This window comes from Octopus bimaculoides, chromosome 4 (assembly GCF_046866305.1).
Source record: "Octopus bimaculoides isolate indiv1 chromosome 4, ASM4686630v1, whole genome shotgun sequence".
Lineage (NCBI taxonomy): Eukaryota > Metazoa > Mollusca > Cephalopoda > Octopoda > Octopodidae > Octopus > Octopus bimaculoides.
Genome location: NC_142931.1, coordinates 139,542,706 through 139,568,459, shown reverse-complemented (window position 1 = coordinate 139,568,459; position 25,754 = coordinate 139,542,706). Strand labels below are relative to the sequence as shown.

The 25,754-nt window shown below is 36.7% G+C and overlaps 1 protein-coding gene across 1 annotated transcript in view; it reads left to right on the top strand.

Moving 5' to 3' along the window:
* Window positions 1–17,272, top strand: part of LOC106878515 (solute carrier organic anion transporter family member 4A1) — a 41,113-nt gene extending 23,841 nt beyond the window's left edge. The window contains exons 7-12 of the mRNA XM_089351570.1: window positions 1,906–2,163; window positions 3,053–3,251; window positions 4,584–4,740; window positions 12,135–12,307; window positions 15,450–15,514; window positions 16,857–17,272. Coding sequence (XP_089207696.1) covers window positions 1,906–2,163; window positions 3,053–3,251; window positions 4,584–4,740; window positions 12,135–12,307; window positions 15,450–15,514; window positions 16,857–17,140 — 1,136 coding nt within the window. The 3' untranslated portion in view covers window positions 17,141–17,272. The remainder of the gene's footprint in view (window positions 1–1,905; window positions 2,164–3,052; window positions 3,252–4,583; window positions 4,741–12,134; window positions 12,308–15,449; window positions 15,515–16,856) is intronic.
* Window positions 17,273–25,754: the final 8,482 nt, after the last annotated feature.

Below are 25,754 nucleotides of genomic sequence, written 5' to 3'. Positions count from 1 at the left end.
GATAAAATTTGATAGTTTGCAAAAAACAAAAATGGGGAAAGAAAATATAATATCCCATCCAAAAATGAAAGTATTTTAAAACATCAAAAATTCTCATCTAGATTATGGCTGAGAGATAATGGTTTAATCGAAGTAACCGCGTTCATCTTCTATCCCGGCCTCAATATGAAGTCATAGAAATTCTGCGACAACCACTTCTGGCACTTTCCGGAAGTATAGCAAAGAGCTGAATTCTGCTGCCATACAGCAGCAAACCACTTCAGCCAGGGATTGACCACAGTTTCCAGTAGTTTCACATAACATTTTGAATTGAGCCTAAGATGTAGGGATGTATTCCGGCGTGCGGAAGCAGTCATATCACCAGCTGTTCATGGCTTCGGAGTCCCTGTTGCAACTGTACATGTCACGTCTTACAGTCCTCACAGTGTTCACAGAGCATTGAGCAGGCTATCATGATGTCGACATTTTGACATCCGGCACGAATTATCATGACACAGCTAGCTCTTTTCCAATATTCAGCTAGCTTTCAGTCCTTCGCGCCAGTCAACTTATTCTCAACTACAACCTTAATCGTTATACCCTCCAACACTGTTAGCTATTTACCAATACATCAAGATATTTCTTAAAAAGCAGGAAAACTAAAAATCGTCAAATTTGGGCCGAACACCCTGTATTATATACAAAGGACTTTTGAAATATCGTATCTTGGAAATATGCAGTGGCTTTTATATACCTGTGGCTAACCAAATGAAGTAGATTAATTGGATATGGGACTAAGGGGTTAATGTCTGCATTTCATAACTGACATTGTGCTATATCCATACTCAGGACATGTAACTGTTATTGAATCATTCCAACAATCACGTAAATTAGTACTACTGTGTAAATACATTTGGCTCCGTTAGGAGAGAATTGCATAAGCAATAGTTGTTCCGTTAGTTTGCAGTGCTAAGTTCAAGTCTTACTCTTGGCCTTGATCAAATCAGGGATCAATGTATCAAATTTATTCTGATTAAAACTGCATGTGATGGCTGATGGGACAACGATACATTAATGGTTAAATACGTCAACAGTCATTATAAAGGGTTCAACGAGGAATTCTTTCAGTATTCTTTCCAATCTAATTTTACTTTAGAAGTCCTTGCGATGAACATTTTCTAGTTATATTTTCGTTAAAGTTTTGTTGAATTTATACAAAAAAAAAAAAGCAACTAATTTCAGTGAAAACCAATTTTGTATCAGAATAAAGAATATTTAAACGTTTTTTTTTTTTATTAAATCTGAGCGAAATGAAATAGGAAGGCCTATAAGAAAATTTTAAATAAGTAGAGTAAGATATTTCGAGAAATGCTGGCACACATTCATTGAAGCCTAGGGGAAGATTTGTTTCTATCAAGAGAGCAGCTCTTTAGTTTATTAAAACAGGGGTTAGCGGGAGGTTCTATAACCATGGTAAGTCCTTCTTAAATAGATACTAGACAAAATTTACATTATTTACATTATTTACATTTGACGGATATTTGTCCTCATCTTTGTTGTTAACACAACGTTTCGGCTGATATACCCTCCAGCCTTCATCAGGCGTCTTGGGGGAATTTCAAACCTGGGTTCTCATTCCTAAGGTACATAATTCCGCATCTCTTAAATATAAATGTATTTTAATATCTATTTTGCGTCATGTTGTGAACAGTACTTGAAATACATCATTGGAAATGATGTTAGGTAACTTTACAGCCAAATCTGCGAAAGGTTTGTGTCTGAGGGCACCCAAGACATACAATTAAAGTGATTCACAAAATACATTAAAAACCCTTGATACAGCCGTCTAACGGGCTTCTGCAATTTTCGTCATTCCAATTTTAGATGCAATGCTTCATGTTTGTTGAATATTTTTCTTTTTATCAGTTTCCAAAAAGATAGAAAATAGCTGCTCAGAGGTTCACCAAAATACTTCCCAGAAGCGGTTGGCTCAGTTTGGTTTTGGATCCAAAGTAAAAGATCTCCCAGTCACAGCATACCTTCTCTTGTGGAATCCAAGTTTTTTATTTGTGACTCTAACGTTTACTACCGAAGCAGCTTTATTACATGGCGTGACAACGTTTTTACCAAAATATCTGGAAAGCCAGTATCAGCGGACACCATCGCAAGCCTCTTTGCTCACAGGTACAAAATATTAATTCTGTTTACAAAGAAACTCATTCATGTCTATTTAGAAAATAATTCGATCAAGATCTCCGAAAATCTATGAAACTTTGTTCTTTTCTTTTGAAAATTGTATTTGAAATTGACTGATATAGACATACTTCCCTCTATAGATAATCATTTGCTAATGATAATTAAGAACGTGTGACAATTCAAATAGCTAATCTAAACAAAAATACATGAAGCATATAATGTGCTAATCCAATCGTAATGTTAAAATTTAAAAGCCATGTAAACCGATTAGTAATTCTCAATAAATTTAACAAAAGAGTAAAAAAAGTGCGTCAATTATAGCTTCACAAATATAATGAGACACGGATACACAAATATTTTGTTTCCTTAAAAAAGTGTCTGATTGTGAAAAGGTAATGCCAGAAACCTTAATTTACATTTAACTGTTTATGAAATATTTTAGATATTAAGGAAATGTCAATCGATATAACATGAAACGAGATTTTAAATTATCTCATATGTAGTTCCTTGGTTTGCATTACACATCTCACAGACTAACAACAAAGTTTTATAATGAATATCCATTTATTGAAATGTCATTTCAATAAATGTAATAATTACGTTAGTTTGTGAATAGGGGAAGCCAGCTGGCAGAAGCGTTAGCATGCCGGGCAAAATGCTTAGCAGTATTTCGTCCGTCTTTACATTCTGAGTTCGAATTCCACCGAGGGTGACTTTGTCTTTCATCCTTTCGGAGTCGATCAAAATAAGTACCAGTTGAACACTGGAGTCAATGTAATCGATTTACTCCCTCCCTCAAAATTGCTGGCCTTGTGTCAAAATTTGGGACCAGTATTAGTTTATGAATACATGTAATTTTCCCAATACTTTTCTGTAGGAATTATCGCAGTTCCAGGTGGTGCTGGAGGCCAACTGTTAGGAGGATACATTTGTAAGAGATTTGGTTTAAAAATAAACCAAATGACCCGGTTGGCTATTGTATGTTTTGTTGTTTCATTGACTACTTGGAGTGTTGTTTGGATAAAATGTGACGGAAGTGTTTTGGCGGATATTACAGGGAAAAATGAAAACAGAAGGTTAGTTATTTTTTCCTAATACCGAATACATGGATTTTCCGTTAATTTCTTCTGTTTCTATTTATTCCTTTTGAAATAAAAACACTTACAAACGTTTTTATCACAACCATTGCAATACCTTTCTTTTTTATAAGTGATACAATTTCATTTCATTTTTCTTCATTCTGTTAAGATCAGATTTCCTTTATATTGCTTCATTATAAAATGACTATCAAATACTTGGGATATACAGGGTTGATTTAACAAATTATTTTTGGTCTACACACGGGTTTAAATATCTTTAAAAAAAATAACACTCAATAAAAGAGTGCCTTAGAACAAGCAATTCGCTCCCGAGGAATGGAGGAACCGCCAATAAATGTTTCTTTTCTTTTAACACAAGTTCATTTCGCTCTTGTCTCCAATATTATTTTTATATTTAAGACGGCGAGCTGGCAGAATCGTTAGCGTACCGGCCAAGATGCTTAGAAGCACTGCGTCCGCCTTTATGTTCTGAGTTCAAATTTCGCTGAAGTCGATTTTGCTTTTTATCCTTTTGAAGTCGATAAAAGAAGTGCCAGTTGAAAACTGGGGTCGATGTAGTTGATTTAACCCTTCCCCGATCTTGCTAGCCTTGTGCTTAAATTTGAAATCATTGTCATTATTATTATTATTATTAAGGCGAAGTGTTGGCAGAACCGCTAATACGCCGTGTAAAATGTTAAGTGACATTCCGGCTGTTTTCGTGTTCGAAGTTGAAATTCAGCCGAAGTCGATTTTTGCCTTTCTTTTTTCCGAGGAGAATCAAATAAGTACCAGTCAAACACTAGGGTAGATTTAATCGACGTAGCCCTCCCCCACCACTGGTCTTGTGCCAAAATTTAAAACCAATATCATTACCTCTGCTTTAGCAATGGCGGTGCTATTGTTTTCAGTCATGTTTGTTTGTTGGAATGAAGCTTTCAGGGATGTTTGGCCTCGTAACTAGCACGAACTGATTAGATTTTGGGATCGATTAAGTACCGGACAAGGATTCGGGATTATTTTTCCTGTTTTTTTACTTAATTTTTGAGAGCGGTCTCGTTCATTTTTAGTAATCTCGTTTGTGAGAACAATCGAGTTTATTTCTCATTCTAAAACATCATCTCTGGCTAATCGTTGAGAAGACGTTGGTGTTGTCTTGGCAGAGGTTTGCGCTCTCTGAGTGCTCTTGTTGTTATTATTACAGGTATTAGCATACAATAATTCAATGCTCCTCGTTTTGTAAATACGTGGGGCGGGGGGGGGGTTGTATCTTACCGGGAACAAATCTATAACTTAACGTTAACAAATTATACTGCGTTTATTTTTCAGGTATCAATTAAATTTCTCTCATCTGGATTTCACATCAGCGTGCAACATTGACTGCTACTGCACCACTGCATTTTATCAACCGATCTGTGGTTCAAACAAACAGCTTTACTTCAGCCCTTGTCACGCGGGATGTATTGAACACAACGTGAATAATCAAGTACGTGTAACAAATAAAGCTTTAATAAAATAAGGCGACGAGCTGGCAGAAACGTTAGCACGCCGGGCGAAATGTTTAGCGGTATTTCGTCTGCCGTTACGTTCTGAGTTCAAATTCCGCCGAGGTCGACTTTGCCTTTCATCCTTTCGGGTCGATAAATTAAGTACCAGTTACGCACTGCGGTCGATCTAATCGACTTAATCTCTTTGTCTGTCCTTGTTTATTCCCTCTATGTTTAGCCCTTTGTGGACAATAAAGAAATGTTAGCACGCCGGTCGAAATGCTTAGTGCTGTTTCGTCCGCCGCTACGTTCTGAGTTCAAATTCCACCGAGGTTGACTTTACCTTTCATCCTTCCGGGGTTGATAAATTAAGTACCAGTTGCGTACTGAGATCGATCTAATCGACTGGCTCCCCTCCCTCAAAATTTCAAGCCTTGTGTCTAGAGTAGAAAATATTTTAAGGCGGCGAGCTGGCAGAAACGTTAGCACGCCGGGCGAAATATTTAGCGGTATTTCGTCTGTCTTTATGTTCTGAGTTCAAATTCCGCCGAGGTCGACTTTGCCTTTCATCCTTTCGGGGTTGATAAATTAAGTACCAGTTGCGTACTGGGTCGATCTAATCGACTGGCCCCTTCCCAAAAATTTCGGGACTTGTGTCTAGAGTATAGAAGAATAAAAGCTTTAATTAAATGTTGTACGCCAAACAATGCATTTAGTTACTTGGTTTTTTTTTTTAATGAAATGAATTTAACAAATTTACTTTAACGTTAAATAATTTGTAATATACGAAACGAAACTAGTGTACAAACAATTATAATTAATGAACTCGGATAATTGTCCTTAATACATTTGGAATACATTCGGAATGGATCGATAATTACTAGATTGCATAAATTATTTCGCTACATATCTTCTGATTTTACGATGAAGATGATGATGATTATGATTATGATGAAGAAGGGATGGAAGAAGGAGGAGGCCGAAGATGGTAATGATGATGGTGATGACGATGATGATGATGGTGATGATCATTATCATCATGATCGTTGTGGTCGTCGGTCTCAACGTCGTCATGGCGAAGACGACGAACGACGAACAGCGAAGTTGAAGACGATAATGATGGTGATGGAGATAACGACGAAAATTATAATCTTCCCGATAATTGCTTCTTTATTAACCACAAAATTAGACTCTGACGAGTAGATAATAACGACAATTAATGCTTCGCATTCAGACACCGTTGGTCCGTTTCTTGGCAACAACGACTTTCTCAATGGATATAACGACACGATTGCTAATTATAATACAAATGCACAAGGTCTTCAATATTGTATGTATGAATGTGTGTGTATGTGTGTGTGTGTGTTTGTGTGTGTGTGTGTGTGTGTGTGTGTGCGTGTGTGTGCGCATATCGGGCAATATGAGTGTGTGTGTGTATACATGCATACATACATACACACACACACATACACATATATATATATATACACATACACACACACACACACACACACACACACACACACATATATATATATATATATATATATATATATATATATATATAATTTTATTCTTTTACTTGTTTCAATCATTTGACTGCGGCCATGCTGGAGCGCCCCAGGAGTTTCGAAAGCTTAGTACTTAATTTATCGGTCTTTTTTGCCTAACTTTTAAGTTACGGGGACATAAACACATCAACATCGGTTGTCCAGCGATGGTAGGGGCACAGAGACTCACACAAATACACATATATATATATATATATATATATATATATATATATATATATATATATATATATATATATATATATATATATAATCTTTTATCTATTAGTTGTTTCACTCAGCCTGTGGCCATGCTGGGGCACCGCCTTATATATATATGTATATATATATATATATATATATATATATATATATATATATGGGGGCAGGTTGTGCAGTATTTGTATAGAAGTATACATTTATACGCGATGAGGAGAGCAGGAAAGTTCCTTGCTTTAAGGATTTCGCAAAACGGCTGGTTGGAGGCCCAACTTTAGAAGTTCTTTTACAGGGCTTAGTAAAACTGAAGGACCTCTGCAATAAGTTTCTGGATCCGAGAGGAGAATCTGCCGGATAAAATCATAATTAACTGACCCTCCTGTAATTTATTTTCTCAAAGCCAGGAACTTTTCAGCCCAGCGTCATGCATACATACATACATACATACTTACTTGCATGCATATGCACTCACATTCACACTCACACGCGCACGCACGCACACACATACACACACACACAAATATATATATATATATAGATAGATATTGTAAATGCAAAAATAAAAACAAAAACACAAAGGATTCTGCGGTACACGTGTTTCAAGCTTTATAGTTGTTACATCAGTGTATAATTGACAATATAAAGCTATCTTCAGCCGCAAATGTATTCTCTCCCAAGAATTATATCACAAAGGAGGAAGAAAGATGAGATATAAGAGGTGAGGTTCCGTTTGGTATTTTGCATTGTACTATACCTTGTAGAATTCTTAATTTGATATATTTATACATAATTTTCTCAGTACTCCGGAATCTGTCCATACTTTGCCACAATTCAGTGTGTAGTGTTAAGTTGGTGGTTAAAAACAATACAATAAAATAACATAACAAAAATGAAATAATAATATAAAATAAAATAGGAATATAAAATACTAAGAAGAAAAAATAATACAGACATTCATACAAAAATAAAACTAAAAAAAGTAAAACATAAAAGGAGTCAAATCGGTGGGGTGGGTAATCTAAGAAACAATAAGAGAAAATCTGGATAGTCAAGTAAGATACATCTAAGCTATATATATATTTAAATAATAAGAGTGAAAATTGAATATCAATTTGATGAATATCAATTTAAAACCAGTGGCCTAGCATATTGAAAAATCTGAAGATTCAGAAAAATTATATTACATACATCTAATATGCCTCTAATATGTATGTATGTATGTATGTATGTATGTATGTATGTATGTATGTATGTATGTATGTATGTATGTATGTATGAATGTATGTATATATAGACAGGCAGAAAATGAGAGATGCTTAGTTAGTACAGTAGTAGGATTAATAGAGCTGAAAGTATGAATATATTCGCAAATGTATGTGTGTGTGTGTACCAGCATGGCCGCAGTTTAATAACTGAAGATATTCTCTGGAAGCCTAGCACTTATTCTATCGGTGTCTTTTGGCGAACCGCTAAGTTACGAGTCGGTTGTCAAGCGATGGTGGTGGAACAAACACAGACACACAAACATATATATATATATATATATGCGATGGGTTTCTTTCAGTTTCTTTCTTCGAAATCCATTCACAGGGCCTTGGTCTGCCCGAGGTTAGGCTATAGTAGAACACACTTGCTCAAGGTGCCACACAGTAGGACTGAACCTGGAACCTCTACTTACCACACAGCCACTCTTGCGCCTAGAAGTCAAATATGTGTTTTTGTGTGTTTGTGTGTGTGTGTGTGTGTGTGTGTGTGTGTGTGTGTGTGTGTGTGTGTGCGTGTGTGTGTGTGTGTGTGCGCGTAGAAAGATAACTTTCTCTGGATGAGTGCTTCACGGTGCTCTATATGAGTAGACGCAATCTTTGGTCGAATCTATAGCCATATAATTCCTCGTCTGTTAGCCATCGATTCTTACGCGCAGGATAGAAAATATGTCTTGTGCCGTTGGCTCTTTGTTGCAACTTGAACAATAACTAATTTAGAAAAACAAAATATTTGACTGAAAATCCGTTTGAGAATGTCAGAAATTTCGACGATATTTTTCCAATACTACAGCAGATCAATGTTACGACTAGTAACAGTGTTTCAAATCACCAAAAAAAAAAAAAAAAAAAAGACGAAATCCTTCGATGATGATCTGAAATTTTAACGTCATTCTTCCACGCCATTTGACGAGAATCTCATTGTGCTGCAAACGTAAAAATAGCCAGGCGTCGGACAACAACTTTTACGATATTTGTCTGTAAAGTTTCCGAAAGAGTAGACATCAGTAAACTTCGAGCCATTTGATTTTTAAGAGAAAATCTGAAAATATATATCACGTTGACAGAAACTTTTTCCTGCGTTTGCTGAGAGATGAATAAAAACGATAACCAAGTCGGAGCCAACAACTGCCTGATCGTTCGAACGCCGATGAAAATTTGGTAAAATGTATCATGAGTGTGACGGGTCACGATGTCGTACCCACGATTATGTTGGGTGGTCACGATATCGAATCCAGATATGTGTTTCATTAAGATCTCCAAACCATCCGTGTGTTTGTTCACGATGTGGAAAAAAGGAAAACTATCGAATTATCCAGATATTTGACCTCGCTATATTCGGAAAACTAAACTCCAATTCAGCTTCCTGTTTTCCATCATTCGAACAGTAATGCACAAGATTCAGCATTCGATTTTCAGAAGAGGGATGGTTGATAAAAAAAACAGAAAAGACAAACATGCTCTCTTCACTTCGGTTTCCGTGCATGTCCTCACCTATGGTCATGAATGTTGGCTAATGACCGAAAGGGTAGGATCCAAAATACAAGCGACTGAAATGGAGTTTCTTCGAAGGGTCCCTGGATTAACAGATCAAAACAAACTCCGAAACAAGCCGAATGAAACAGCTCTATATTTAAGAGATGAGGAATTATGTACATTATTTATATTATTGATATATGCCCACGGGCATATGGCGTAGTGGTTAAAAGCGCGGGATACTAACCCCAAGATTCCGAGTTCGACCCCAGGCAGTGACCTGAATAATAATAATAATAACATCGAAAAATACCTTAGGAAGGAGAACCCAGGTTCGAAGTTTCCACCCGATGAAGGCTGGAGGGTATATCAGCCGAAATGTTGTGTAAACAACAAACAAGATGAGCACAAATATCCATCAAATGTAAATAGTGTAAATAATGTAAGCTAAATGAAAGTCATTCAAATATGAATGCGATCTTGATTACTTATTTTTATTTATTCATTTATTTTGATTAGCAGGACACCGAGCATCATGAATGACTTCCATGAGTTCAGAGAGGCAATAGCTGTTTTGTTATTTTATTTATTTATTTTATGTTATTTATTTATTTATTGCTAATTGGTTGTCATAAGGCGTTTGGTTGTGTGGTTAACAAGCTGACTTTGCAATCATGTGGTGGCTTCAGTATCAATTCCATAGCATAGTACCTTGGGCAACTGACTCCTACTATGGCCCCGGGTCGAATTTAGTAAACGGAAATTGTGTGGAAGCCTGTTAGATGTATGTATATATATATATATATATATATATATATATATATATATATATATATATATATATATATATATATATGTGTGTGTGTGTGTGTGTGTGTGTGTGTGTGTGTGTGTGTGTGTGTGTGTTTGTGTGTGTGTGTTGTTATAATTCAATTTTTATCAAATTTCTTAGTTCTTATACAAAATGATGAAATGAATGCTAATTTTCAAAAGAGAATTATTTATTACATCAAAATTAAATTAAACAAGATTTGTATCTCGTTTGTATAACTCCTCTCATAACTACTTTGTCATTTACTACCTCTCTTCCTTTTCTACCTCATCCTCCTTTGCTTCTAAGAGTCCTTCTTACTGTGCGCATAGCGTTTCTCTCCTCATTGCTCGTCACCAAGCATAGCATGTGCTCTCATTCTACCGCTCTGATTGTAACCCTCTCTCTTTCTCTCTCTATTTCTTTTGTCACTGCCCTTCTCTCTATACGATATTATGTGTGACCATAAAAATCAACTAAGCATCCAAAATTTATATCAGCAATTATCATAGAAAGATAGACTTTGCTAATTTTATATTTAAATTCTAAAAAGCGGTGAGCTAATAAAATCGTTAAAGCGTGGTTCAAAATGCCATGCTGCAAAAAATCCGGCTCTTTACCTATCGGTTTCAAGTTCCACCTAGGTCAATGCTGCCTTTCACTCTTTCAATGTTGATGAAATAAAGTACAAGCCAAAGTACTGAAGGAACTCCGCCGGTTAAAACTGCTGGCCTTATGGTAAGATCGGATGGGGTGTATGTGGGAGCTGCGTCCTAGGCGACGCTTTTATATGGAGGCATTTTGGGTCTGTTATTAAGCCTGTATAGCAGCAAAGTCAAGTGTGGCCATTGGTGGCACACACTTTAACTACACCATGTCAGAAGCCCATTATATTTAAATGCAATGTAATAACTGCTTCTAAGTAAGCTTGCTAATAATACAAGATATCAATTAAAACATCTGGAATTCTTCATATATCAAAACGAGAACAATTATTATCCTAATTATTATGTAATATTCGTGCTGCAATTATTCGTTTTGACAAGGCAGGTGAGAGATAATATAATGATTATAGCTTCTTGACAGCCTGATAGAAACGACCGTCCATAATATAATATTTAATTATGTTTGCTTTTTTAAGATTTTTAAATGTTTTCATTGTTGTCAGCTCTTCGCTTCCTATGATACTTGAAGCTTGTCTTCTTCTTCTTCTTCTTCTTCTTCTTCTTCTTCTTCTTCTTCTTCTTCTTATTATTATTATTATTATTATTATTATTATTATTATTATTATTATTATTATTCCATTGTAACAATTGATACAGCCTGTGAGCTGCATCCATTTATCTATCTGTGGGATGTATCCATTTATTTATTGCTTTGCAATGTGTTTTTTTTTTCTGTTGTAGATCTCTTCAACACGCTTACACTTCCTTAAATATTTTGTCTAACGCCGAATATATCCACCCATCTTCCCTGATCACTATTCCTGGCTGGGATGACCCATGAGGGTGTAGAATCATTATGCACCTCCTCTCTGTTTCTGGCTGGATTCTAGACATGGAGTTGTGTGGTTAAGAAGCTCAGTTTGCAACCACGTGATTTTGAGTTGACCCCCTACTGCGTTGGAATTTGGGATAGTATCTTGTGAGGGAATTTGGTAGACGGAAACTGTGTGAAAGCCCAAACATACAAGCATACATACATACATACATACATACCTATATATTCGTGTGTGTGTGTGTGTGTGTGTGGTTTTCGTATTTGTAATTGTCACCCTCACAGTTTGACAACTGATGTTTGTATACGCCCATACTTCAGCGATTCGGCAAAGAAGTTTGATAAAATAATAATAAAAAAAACCCCGAACAACTGATATCGATTTGTTCAACTAAAGTCTTCAAGGCAGTGCCCCAGCATGACCACAATTCAATTACTGAAACAAGTTAAATATAACAATAACAAAGACAGTAGCTATAACTGTCGCAGCTCGGAATGTTGAGAGCTTACCGTTTGTTGTACATTCCATGCTCCACGCTTGAGAGAACAATATACGACGTATGATTTCTTTTTTGCAGAGTTATTCGAACTGTTCTTGCATCGATGATATTGAACAGCCTGGGTATGCTACGAAAGGAATGTGCAAGAATCACGGAAATTGTTACCAGCTTTTCATTTTCCTACCTTTGTTAATGATTACGTTTTTTCTAACTTTTGTCGCGCGGACTCCTCTTGTTGCTGTTGTGCTTAGGTAAGTGTTGTTTAATTATTGATAAAGCTTCAGTCTTCGCTAAAGTGGAATGTGTTTCTTTTATTTGCCGATTCTAGAATCCTCCGAGACTGGTTAGATCAGTGGTACTCAATTATTTTTCGCCTATGGATCCCTTTTATACGGGTGGAACCCCATGCTCGTTCAATGTTTTTAAAAAAATCCTATTATCAAATTTCTTATGATTAAATATTATTATGAATTGTATTAAAAAATAGCTAAAATATTTTATGTATTGTAGAAGTATAACCAGTTTATTGGACATAAATTTTAACAACGAAATCTTAAATAGAACCCTAAGGAACATGTGGACCCCGATAAGAAAACTTCGGTTAGAGTGATACTGTTAATATTCCGTTTATAATGTTCTGAGTCAACAATTGGAGGAAAGATCTGACCGAGAAGATTCCAAGGGGTGGTGTTCAGAGTATGAAGGATTGGGTAAAGAAGTTAGAGTGAAGAAAGTGCAGTTAGACGCACCAAGAGTACCAAGAGGTGTGGGTGACGAGTGGGTCGGGGCTGGCTAAATATGGAAGTACGAAACCAATTACCTTCGAGGAGCAAAAGCCTTTATAACAGCAATGGAGAGATGAGGCAACATGTATGTGAACTAGAAACTGAAATGTGTCCATTAATGATGAAGTGCCAATCGACAGGTAGCTTTTTTCTGGGTGCTATCCAAAATGTCTATGCGTAGCAGCTGTTATTAAAAAGCGGTAGTTCACATCTGCGATCCTTTGATCTCTCTAGTGGTGCATGACAACATTTTCTGTATTTCACAGTAAAATTACCAGCAACATATCAAAGCAGTATTGTGTTATACAGGGTCAACATGGTTGACGTCATAGAGTGAAGCAGATCTGAGCAAGCTTGACCAAATGATCACGATAGATTTAGATCTGTTCGATATGTGTCAATGCATTTGCATATTTCGTTTTCAAATAGTTTGCATTATTTAAGTTACGTTAATTACGTTTTTCTGTTTCAATTTCATTAATCTTTGACATGAGTACACCATGAAAATATTCAAGTAATCAATGTGATCCATGAAAACAAACAAATTAGTTAAAAATTTCCTTAATAGACATCAAGGTCTCTATTTAGAAATACCCAGAATAATGTTTTGATTCCTTTTTCAAAAGTGCCAAACCCTTCTTTAAAATATCCATGGTAGGAAACTTTAGTCTGAAAGGGCAAAAGATACTTAAGAAATTGTTGTGTCGACGCCCCCAAGCGAAGAAGTAAGCTCGACCAAGACATATAAATAGAGGTAGTCTGACCGTGGTAGAAGTGGACTGCCAGTGGACTGCTAGTGGACTGCTAGTGGACTGACTGTTGAGTAGCAGTTGTGTAGCTGTTGAGTAGAGATCATCCGAAGGTGCTAGACAGCAGTAGCTTGAGGCATAACAGAAATTTACTAACGTGAACCGTTAAGGGATTAAATAGGATTATGCAATTTTGAAATCTTCCTTAATATATAAATGAAGTCGTTACAACATAATATTGAAAGCTCTGAGTAGCAGGGTTGCAAATTTAATTTATCCGAAACGTCAGCATTTATCGCTGGTCAAAACATTCGAATTTATTGTATTTCAAGGGAAGTCGAGATACACGTTTTCAACTTGTAATTGCAATTTTCTGATTAGGTGTGTTCTTTCTGGCCTTATCAATCCTAGTTTCTCAAGAGTAGTATGAAGACAATTAGTCACGTAGTCAAGTGCTTCTATAATTATTAGTAGAAATGCAACATTATAGCCCAGATGGAATACATGCAAATTTATCATCAGTTCGACATTGATTATTTGTTTTTCACTAACGTTTAACATGGTGTTGACATCTGCTGTTCATAGAACTTCTGTACATGGTTTCATATTTCTATTCCATGTTATGTCTGGTTTATTGTGCTTGCATTTTATTGAAGTCTGGACAGAGATATTCCGCCAGTATTCTTTCGAATTATGTATGCTTATGCGCTTCACATTACTGTAGCTTCTTATACTTGTCTCCCCAGGATTATTCCTTCCACGGGTTTCATTATGTAATGTTTTCGCTATTATATCATGCCTTATAGGCAAACAACACTGTGAGGATATCTTTTAGCAGCAACTTATGATATGGATCATATCTTCAATGTTGATTCTACAAAGCCCGCATCGGATATTGCAACTACGTACTTTATCCCTTTTGTGTATGAGATATTTTATGACTATATTCTGCTCCTTATTGCAAAAGTGTACCTTTCAAAGTGGCAATTAAATTGGCGCAAGTCAGGTGGACAGGCTATCTTGTTCGAAAGCTTGACACGTAACTCCCCAGTGGACTGTTTTACAGCGAACTGGTGGACGGTAAGTGCACGCAAGGTGGACAGAAGAAGCGCTTCAAAGACACGCAAATCCTAACCGAAAAGCTTTGGGATCAACCTCAACACCCGCGAAACGCAAGCGCAACACCGATCTGCCTGGCCAAGAGAGCAGGACTGAGGGGCACGTGAACTACGGAAACTGACGGCTTCCTCTCAAGCATAATTATGATGAGTTCTAAAGACAGGTTATTAGTATTGTTGTGATTTAGCGAAATCATCAGCATCATCATCATATATATATATATATATATATATATATATATATATATATGTCCAACGGATGTTAACATAAAGCTGAAGATCAGTGAAAAAGAGAACACCTATTCTGAACTATTGAGAAATCTGCAGTTACTCTATCCAGATTACAAGTTCAGGTTTATACCTGTAATTATTGGGGCCCTAGGATATGTAATATACTGCCTAAATACTAATCTTGAGAAATTAGGCTTCTCAAAACTAGAAAGGAGAAAGTTAATTCGAAGACTACAGATCTGATCCATCACTGGAACTGTAAAAATCTGTAAAACTTTCCAGAAGTTTATCATTTAAATGTATATGAGCCTGTCTAGATATGTAATTATATGCATGAGAATACATACATACATACATACATACATACATACAAATCTACACATACATGCATACATACACACATACATAAGACATACATACATACATACATACATACATACATACATCCATATATGCATACATATAGATAAAACGTGCATATTCTACTTAGCAACTATCTATTTTCTACAGGTGTATACCAGATAACCAAAAGACATTTGGTTTAGGCGTGAATCATTTTATACGGCGTTTAGTGGGTAAGTATTGACTGAGATACATTAATATTTGTATATGAACTCAAGTTATTATACATCAGTGAAATGATAAAGTGGAAAAGAGATTGCATGAGCATTGCTATGCAAATAGTCCACAAATTGTCGATTGTTGAAATAATGATTTCAGCCTAAGATCAACAATATTTGTAGTTATGTTAGGAAAAGCAGCCTTACATTCTTGTGTTTGGTTAATTTATCTACGAGGCCGTTTGCTCCAGTAATGTTATAGAAGCGCTTTTTTTTGGGGGGGGGTAAATATTGTGTAGGGGACATAACTCGAGTATCTTGCTGTTTTATTGTTTCCCTTTAGTTGATCAGGTCCCAAAATACTTTTATGTCACTTACATTGTGTTGCCAGATAAATTACTTCGTTCTCTTTTGTTTTATTTTGCTTTGCTAATGGATACCTTATCGTTGCACGTTTAAAACGGGGTACAATTAATTCAGATTCCAAAATTGATTAAAAAAAAAAGTTGATAAAGAAAAAAAAAAATTGATAAAAATAAAAACAAAAAACAAAAATCACAACCCACTACATTAGTGTTTCTCAACTATTTCGTAGCTATGGGCCCCTTTCATTTCTATATTATTCGGATGTACCTTCATAGTCATTCTATACTGTCTTTACTCTTTTACTTTTTTACTTGTTTCAGTCATTTTGACTGCGGCCATGCTGGAGCACCGCCTTTAGTCGAGCAAATCGACCCCAGGACTTATTCTTTGAAAGCCTAGTACTTATTCTATCGGTCGCTTTTTGCCAAACCGCTAGTTTACGGGGACGTAAACACACCAGCATCGGTTGTCAAGCGACATCTACATCTTTTCGCGCGCGTGTTAGTAGGCGTGCGTGCGTACGTGTGTGTGTGTGTGTGTGTGTGTGTGTGTGCCTGTCATGTTTTATCCTCAAATTTGTATAAAACGTTTGAATTGCAATAACATACATCGTTTCGCACCTGCATATATTCGTGTGTGTTTGTGTGTGTGTGTGTGTGTGTGTGTGTGTGTGTGTGTGTGTGTGTGTGTGTGTGTGTGTATGTGCGTGCGTGTGTGAATGTGCGTGCATGTGCGTACGTTCGTTCGTGCCTGTGCGCGTGTGTATGTCTTTGCATGTATGTGTGTGTGTGTGCGCGCGCGCGCATGTGGGTGCGTGATTGTGTATGTGTTTAGGTGTGCTGACACACCTATGTACGTAAGTGCATGCGATTCGCTCGTGTAAGACCAACGAAGTTTGTAAACGTGTGACACCTTAATTGAATTTCTATCTAAGCATTCAAGTATATATTGAATAACATTAAAACCGAATTTGTGTTTTCTCTCCGTACAGGTTCTTTACCAGGTCCATTGCTGTTCGGAAGAGCCCTCGACCAATCCTGCCGTATATGGAAGCACGATAGAAACAACGATTCTTCCTGTTGGCTGTACAATTCTTTTGACTTGTCCTTCAATTTTTTCCTCATTTTTATCATTCTCCGCATTTTATCAATATCATTCTTAACTTTTGCCAGTTGTCTTTACAAACCTCCTACTAACATAAGCACCATAAACCGCCATCCAAAAGCTTACGACAACCCAATCGTTAGTCAGCAAGATGAAGTGACTGCACTGTGAAATTACTTATAACGTCAAGTCTGTTAACCAAGAAATAATAGTAGAAGAAGAAAAAACGATTATAAACCTCAATATAAATCTTTTGTATTACATTTTGATACATCTCTTACCATTAAACTATATTAGATTTTTTGAATTTGTTTAGAGTTTATTAATTTTTAATTTTGTGTTGTTTTAATATGTTTTCTACTCGAGGCACAAGGCCCGGAATTTTTTTGGTGGGGAGGGGAGGGGGGGCAGTCGATTAGATCGACCCCAGTACGCAACTGGTACTTAATTCATCGACTAAGAAAAGATAAAAAGCAAAGTCGACCTCGGCGGAATTTGAGCTCAGAACGTAAAGACAGACGAAATACCGCTAAGCCTTTCGCCCGGCGTGCTAACGTTTCTGCCAGCTCGCCTTGCGTGTTATTTTTTTATATGAAATAAATATTTCTTTATTGCCCACAGGGGGACTAAACACAGAAAGGAGAAACAAGGACAGACAAAGGAATTAAGTCGATTACATCGACCCCCAGTGCGTAACTGGTACTTATCTAATCGACTTCGAAAGGATGTCGACCTCGGCAGAATTTGAATTCAGAGCATAACGGCAGATGAAATACCGCTAAGCATTTTGCTCGGCGTGCTAACGATTCTTTTCTACTCTAGGCATACGGCCCGAAATTTTTGGGGAGGAGGACAGGCGATTAGATCGATCCCAGTACGTAACTGGTACTTAATTTATCGGCCCCGAAAGGATGAAAGACAAAGTCGACCTCGGTGGAATTTGAACTCAGAACGTAACGGCAGACGAAATACCACCAAGCCTTTCGCCAGGCGTTCTAACGATTCTGCCAGCTCGACGCCTTTTGTGTTATTTTAATATGAAATAAAGCTGGCAGAATCGTTAGCGCGCCGGAAATAAGCACGCTAAGCGGCATTTCTTCCTCTTTAATTTCAGAGTTCAAATTCCGCCGAGATCAGCGTTTCCTCTTTATCCTTTCTAAGTTGATTAAAACAAGTACGCGTTGCACCCTGGGGTCAATGATTTCAACTTACGCCTTCTCTCATAATTGTAGGGGCTGTACCAAAATCAGAAAAAAAAGGTGTCGCATAAGCAGAATCATGAGCTTGTCGGATAAAATGCTTAGCGGAATTTCTTATTTCTTTATTGCCCACAAGGGGCTAAACATAGAGGGAACAAACAAGGACAGACAAGGACTTTATTTCCTCAGTATCGAAAGGATAAATGGCAAAGCTGACCTCGGCTGTATTTAAATTGAAAATGTAACGAAATATTGGCTTCAAACTTTGGCACAAAGCCAGACATTTTAGGTGAGAGGTAGTTTGATTACATCGCCCCCAATGCACAACTCGTCTTCTTTTTTAATCGACTTCGAAAGGATGAAAAACAAAAACGTCCACGACGGAATTGGAACTCAGAACGCAAAGACGTACGAAATGCTGCTAATCATTTTGTCCGGTGTGCTAACGACTCTGACAACTCGCCACCTTAAGAGCAAAAGATGATTAAAAGATAACAAGGGCGAAAGCGATACACCGAAGTTAACTTTGAAAATCTTATGCATAGAAACCACAGAAAAAAAAGCAGCTTCGAAGAGACACGAGTAACTCTAAGAATTTGGTAAAAATACAGACTGAAGTGAGTAATTAAGAAGACCTCAAAAGTCCGGATTAGTCGCAGAACATGTGTAGTATGTTTAGTTAATTGGACAGAAAAGAGAAGACGATGCAGATATAGCTCATTTATAGATCACAAGCTGGAAAATGGTTTATATAAAGCAGCAGTTCATATGTGAAAGGCTGCGAGTACAGATTTGAATGCGACAGCACAAGATATTAGATTCCATGATGTCAACATTGATAGAAACAAGGTTTTACAAAAGAGCAGAGTATAAATACAAGTTTATTTTTAATGTCATATATGGTTACAACTGATTATTTCCCTGCGCTATACCGTTGACCTTTTGTCGTTGGTCAACGGTATTGCAGAGAGAATGACTTAACCGCCGGGGCTGTCCCGAGGCTGTTTCCATAACTTATCTAAAGTACACTTATTGCTTCACTATTCATGGATACGAAACGAAGGAAAGACAAATCCATACATTTGCAGCATCCACAGAACTGCAGGAGATGCATAGATATTGGTTAAGTATAAACGTACATAGGGTCTTACATCCGGATTTTCTGTAAAGGTTTAATTCTTTAGACTTTTTTAAATGCTCAATAAATTGCCCTACTAGGCAGCAGGGGATTATTGTTGTAGTGGGAAGGTAACTATAAGAATAATTCTTGTAGAAACATTCAGAAATGTGTTATTGGTGACGAAATTCAGTGTAGACCTGAGAATCTGAGGTTCGGTAAAAAGAGCGAGAGAGTACTCTGTGTAGTAAGGCCGTGCGAATGTGTGAGTGAATGAGTGTGTGTGTGTGTGTGTGTGTGTGTGTGTGTGTGTGTGTGTGTGTGTGTGTGTGTGTGTGTGTAAGGAGAGAGAGAAAGCGACAGACAGAAAAAAAAACAGACTATCAGCATGTGGAGCTCCGAGGTTCTCAAAATATGAATGTGTGATCCGATCTTCCGTTTATAATGGTGTATTCTTTGAATTGTCCATTGTTTGGAAATTTTATTTCATGCAAAGGTTTTTTTTTTTTTCTTTTGACGCAGTAGTGATAAAGTACTGTTCAATTCAGAAGAGTTCGAATCCATTTCAGGGAACCGCTGTGATGAGTGGTTTTCTTTGAAAAGAAAGCAACAGTTGAACTGACGCATGATTTCTAGAAAAGAATGCTGGCGGTGACTACCACTGTCACCAAGTTAGCTGATTAGCAGCTGCGTCTTCTCAACAGTTCAACATGTCGTTTTGAGACTAACTACAAATTAGATCTACAGGGGAGAATTCATAGTGTTAGTAATGATAACGGATTTAATTTCGCTCTTCATCATAAGCGAAATACTACACACAAGGAGAGCGGCCATTGTTAATGCAGTTTTAGTGATAATGAGTAAATCAATGTTTATCTATTTATATGATCGTCTTTCAGGTTTCGGCAAATCCATTTTGCAAGAAATAAACAATTCTAGCGAGTTGGTAGGTGGAACTTCCTCAAGAAATAACAATCTTAGTTTCTACAAAAATTCTCCATGCAAATCTTTCGTTCAGAAGTACGAAATACTATAATGTTATGCTTCTCTGAGAGATAGAGACTTCACTTTCTGGAACCTGGAAACAGACCAGCGTTCGTATTCGTTATGTAATCATGCTCCGAGTTACAGCGTTTCGTGTCCGAATACATTTGTGTGAACAATACGATCGAAGAGAGAAAAAATTAAGCGATGAGTATATATGCCCATTTCAAGAGTAATTTCTCTTTCCTCAGCACTTTATCCAACCCACTAACTATCCACGAACACATTGCTTAAATACCCACAAAGTTTCGCTCTGAATTCAATAGAAAATCTATAGAGATAAACTTAAAAACTCTGTATTTATGAAATTAGAAATATTGCATTTCTAAATCTCTCAGAGAGACTTATACAGTAGCAGCACGATAAATGTACAGCCACCATTTTTCGTCGCTAGTAACGATTCGGTAAAGAAATCGTTGCTTGTGTCCATGAGTTGAGCGTTGACGAGCAAACAAACAAGCGGAGATTGTGGCTCGTTGACTTTTGCTGTTGTTACTTAAAGCATGCGGAACACATGCTCCATACTTCTGAACCTTTCCCATTGAGTTAAGATGCTTCTCTATAGCAGCGTGGGAGCATTCCATTTTCTCTGCCACTTCCCTTGTCGTTTGACGAGAATTTTCGTGCAAAAGTTGGTTTAATCGCTCTTCATCGAATTCAACTGGACGTCCAGAACGAGGTGCGTCTTTGAGGTAAAAATTTCCATTTGTGCACTTGGCATACCAATCACGAGCGGTTCTTTCAGCTATGGCACCCTCTCCATACACAGTACAAATGTCGCGAGCAGATTTTGCGGCCTTAGAACCTTGACTAAAAGCAAAAAGAAGGAGGTGTCAAAAATGCCCGTTTTTCTTAACTTGACATTCCATTTTAATGATCTGAAAATAAACAAAACTTAACTGAAATTAACTAGAAGAAAAAATCTGCGGGAACTTAGTTGCCAACCCTATATATATATATATATATATATATATATATATATATATATATATATATATATATATATATATATATATATATATATATATATATATATGTACACATATATATATCCCTCACACATCAAAAGGAACATCCCATACAGCATGGCTAGACATATCTGTACTATAGCGATTGACCCCGAAATACGTCAGATCCGGCTCAACAAGCTCAAAGGCTTCCTAACAAAGCATTAACAAACGAGCGAATTAAAAGGGCAGTGAAGAACTAAGGACACCAAAGGGAAAAATTAATGAGCAACCAATTCCATTTATTAATACGCCCAATCCTGGGGTAACCTGAATCCTTCACACCATAAAAATCAAACCTACCTATACCTTTACAAAGCCCCAAAACGAAACATGTGATTGAGAAAATAACCTTACGAAACAGTAGAAACCCAAAAATCTCAAGGGCAAAATTCACAGATATGTATGTATGTATGTATGTATGTATGTATGTATGTATGCTTGTGTGTATGTATGTATGTATGTATGTATGTATGTATGTATGCATGTATGTATGTATATGTATATGTGTGTCTGTCTTTGTAGCTCCACGCCATCGCTTTTCAGCCGATGTTGGTGTATTTACGTTCCCGAAACTTAGAATAAGTACTAGGCTTACAAAGAATAAGTCCTAGGCTCGATTTCTTCGTATATATATATATAAGGTTTTATTTTTCGTAATGAGATAAAAAACCAAGACTGTGCGCAGTTTCATTCGTATATATATATATATATATATATATACATATATATATATATATATATATATATATATATATACGAATGAAACTGCGCTTGCGCGGTGAATTTGAAAACTTATAATGTATAACGAAGCGACACGTGTTAATCGTCTCTTGATGCTATGTTAGCGTTATGGCGCGGTCACTGATGAAGAATTCACTTAGCAAATTATTTTATTTGCTAAAAAAAATTTTGAAACCTAGGTCAGACCGGAATAAGATAACAAAGTAAAAGTTTTTATTTTTCATTCCTTTTGAAGATTGCTCTTAAATGTGGCTTTGGTCGTGTTGACTGCTTCTTCTAGCGTGTAAAAACTACCTGTTGAAGGCAGTTTTCTCTTGTGTTTTAATGTACACTATTTTATATTGAGTATATATATATATATAAATACAGAGAGAGAGAGAGAGAGAGAGAGAGAGAGAGAGAGAGAAAGAGAAAGACAGACAGACAGACACAGACAGAAGAGGGAGAGAGAGCGCCGCACAGTGTGTGTGTGTTTTTGTGTGTGTATGTGTGTGTGTGTGTGTATGTCTGTATGCGTGAGCATGCATATTTTTGTGTATAAGGTATCCTTCTGAGTATGTGTGTATGTGTGTGCTTTTGGCTTATGTCGCTTAGTGCGATCAACTCCATTGTATGAGGTAACTGTATTTAACATGAAGCAGCTAATAATTTTGATCGATGAAGCTCATAAATGCAGCTCTTGAAAGAAAAACAAAACGACACTCATACTTTTGTTTTACTTAATAATGTTTAAGACTTCGTGGAATCTAAAATAGAATTATAAAGAAACAAATGCCAACGTAACATATTCAGAAAATGAATTGCTAGCAAAACCTTTCAATAAGATATGAAGTTGCCATAAGATTTAAATATGCATGTACACACACACACACACACACACACACACACACACACACACACACATAAATATGTGTGTGGGGCCGTATTATATATGTATATATATTACGTAATATTTACGTATATATATATATATATATTATTTATGCACCCTTTTCAAGCCTAGCCAGGCTCATGGGCCCTGTTTCCCGGTTTCTATGGCGTATGTGTTCCCCCCAGTCCATCGCAGCGTTACTCAAGAAACAGGAAGAAAGAGTGAGAGAAAGTTGGGGCGAAAGAGTACAACATTTTATGCAGATTCTCTGCTCAACTTTCTCTGTCGTGGTCAATGCAACGATCACACGCTACACACCTTCCTTCCAAGCACTGCTGTAAACAGGTGAAGTGAGCAAGAACGTTAAAACTTAGTGCACATGCACAGCAGAGTTCATGGCCAGTCTTTGCCAAGTGACTTCACTCTGCGTGCTTTAGCGTCGTTACTATGGCAACTGTCCAGATATCTTTTCATCGGACCACGTATATACGTATGTATGCATATGTGTGTGTGTATCTATATATGTTTGTGTGTGTGTGTGTGTATCTATATATGTTTGTGTGTATGTGTGTGTGTTTGTGTGTGTGTGTGTTTGTGTGTGTGTGTGTTTGTGTGTGTGTGTGTATACATCGTGGCATTCCATCGGTTGCGACGACAAAGTTCCAGTTGATCCGATCAACGGAACAGCCTGCTCATGAAATTAATGTGCAAGTGGCTGAGCACTCCACAGACACGTGCACCCTTAACGCAGTTCTCGGAGAGATTCAGCGTGACACAGAGTGTGACAGGGCTGGCCCCTTCGAAATACAGGTACAACAGAAACAGGAAGTAAGAGTGAGAGAAAGTTGTGGTGAAAAAGTACAGCAGGGGTCGCCACCGCAACCCCTGCCGGAGCCGCGTGGGGCTTTTAGGTGTTTTCGCTCAATAAACACTCACAACGCCCGGTCTGGGAATCGAAACCGCGATCTCACCACCGCGAGTCCGCTGCCCCAACCACTGGGCCATTTCGCCTCCACGGTACACACACACACACACACACACACACACACACACACACACACACACATTCATTCGTGTCAGTTAAAAGCGAATTTTTACATAGGAACCTAAGTATTGAGCAATAGTTTCAAGTTTACACGTCAGGCTTTTGTAACTTGTTTTACTTTGATGGATTTAGGAAAATTTATAATGAAATATATACGCAACATGATTTTGTTCAACTGATATATCATCTTTGCTATCTCACTCATACTTTGTCTTCAATTCCAAGTGATCTTCTACGTTGAACGCGTTGCAGTTATGATTAGTTCATTCATGACAAATCTATAATTGTGGTAGCCTCAGTAATGAGTATCTTTGCCAGGCTTCTTTTTATTATCGACTACATCTTTTAAGTAATAATTCCTTTCTTTGTGTGTAATGTTTAGAAAACATAGAAAAGAACAGCGTTCTATTTTTGCTAGGTAATATATATACATATAGAGAAGCAAATATAAAGGAAATGAAATGTTAGAAGGAATTTCGACTATTCTGTATAGAAAAACATCTGAGAGGGTAATAAATAGACGTATTCGTTTTTCTATGAATTCCGAATCGATAAGCTGAAAGAAACAACAGAATGATGATAATTTAGAGAAGCCCTAACAAACACACATCAAACAATATTTTGGTAAATACTTAGAAAGCTAAGTCAGATTAATATCTAGTAAACAGGTGATTATATAATTTAAAAAGTTTCTATCCATTATCATGTTTAATAGTTGTCTTCAGAAAACATAATTAGAAATTAGAAATTCGAACATAATATAAAATTGATACATTTTCCGTCACTGGTTCCAAAATTGCAACAAAATATTATTTATTTGGGGTCTGTTATGCTCTTTTTATTCACCTGATTACTCACAACGTTTTTTAATATGCTAGCGAAAGACTCTTAGTTTTTTTATTATATAAATAAATAAGTGGAATCAGTTCATTGAATATCTTTTTTTAATTAGCTTTCTTTGTATATTTTTAAAATTCCGAGTCAGTATTGTTCAGATATCAAAAACAAAAAAGAAATGATAATAATAATAATAATAACTAACATCGTTCTCAAGATTTAATAAAAATGTTATCATTCAGGCATCATGTTATCACAAAGTTATTCGTTTTAATTCTGTTGTATTTCGGGTGGGGGGGGGGGTCATTATGCCAATAATCAACACACGCACTGATTCTATTTCACATCTTTGTGGTTATTAGTAATTTGATTAATCAGTTAAGCAATCGTTTGTTTAAGTAATCGCTCGGCTAATCAATCCATCAACTAGGTTTGTCAAAGTCCCTTCATCACCATTCGCCACGCCATCCGTGTTATTAGGAAATTAGGATTAAGACATTAGGATTCCTAGCACACTTTTCAATGCGTCCACTGACCTGTATCTGTCTGTATTGTGAGTGGCGGATTTGTTCTTTGTGAAGAGTGGTTCTTCGACGGAGTGATTTTCCTGTTTGGCCAATATAATTACTACCACACTCTAAGCATGTAATGGGATAGATTAGATTTTCCGAGGCACAGGTGAAATTTGATTTAATCTTAAATATTTTACCTTGTTTAAAGTGAAACTCTGAGCCCTCCAAACAGTGGGGAAATGTACCACAGTTAGGTAACGGATACTGATAGCATATACGGATATTTTATCCTTTACTCGATTACTACAGCCGCTAATTCTCTCTCTCTCTCTCTATATATATATATATATATATATATATATATATATATATTTAATAATAATAATAATAATAATAATAATAATAATAA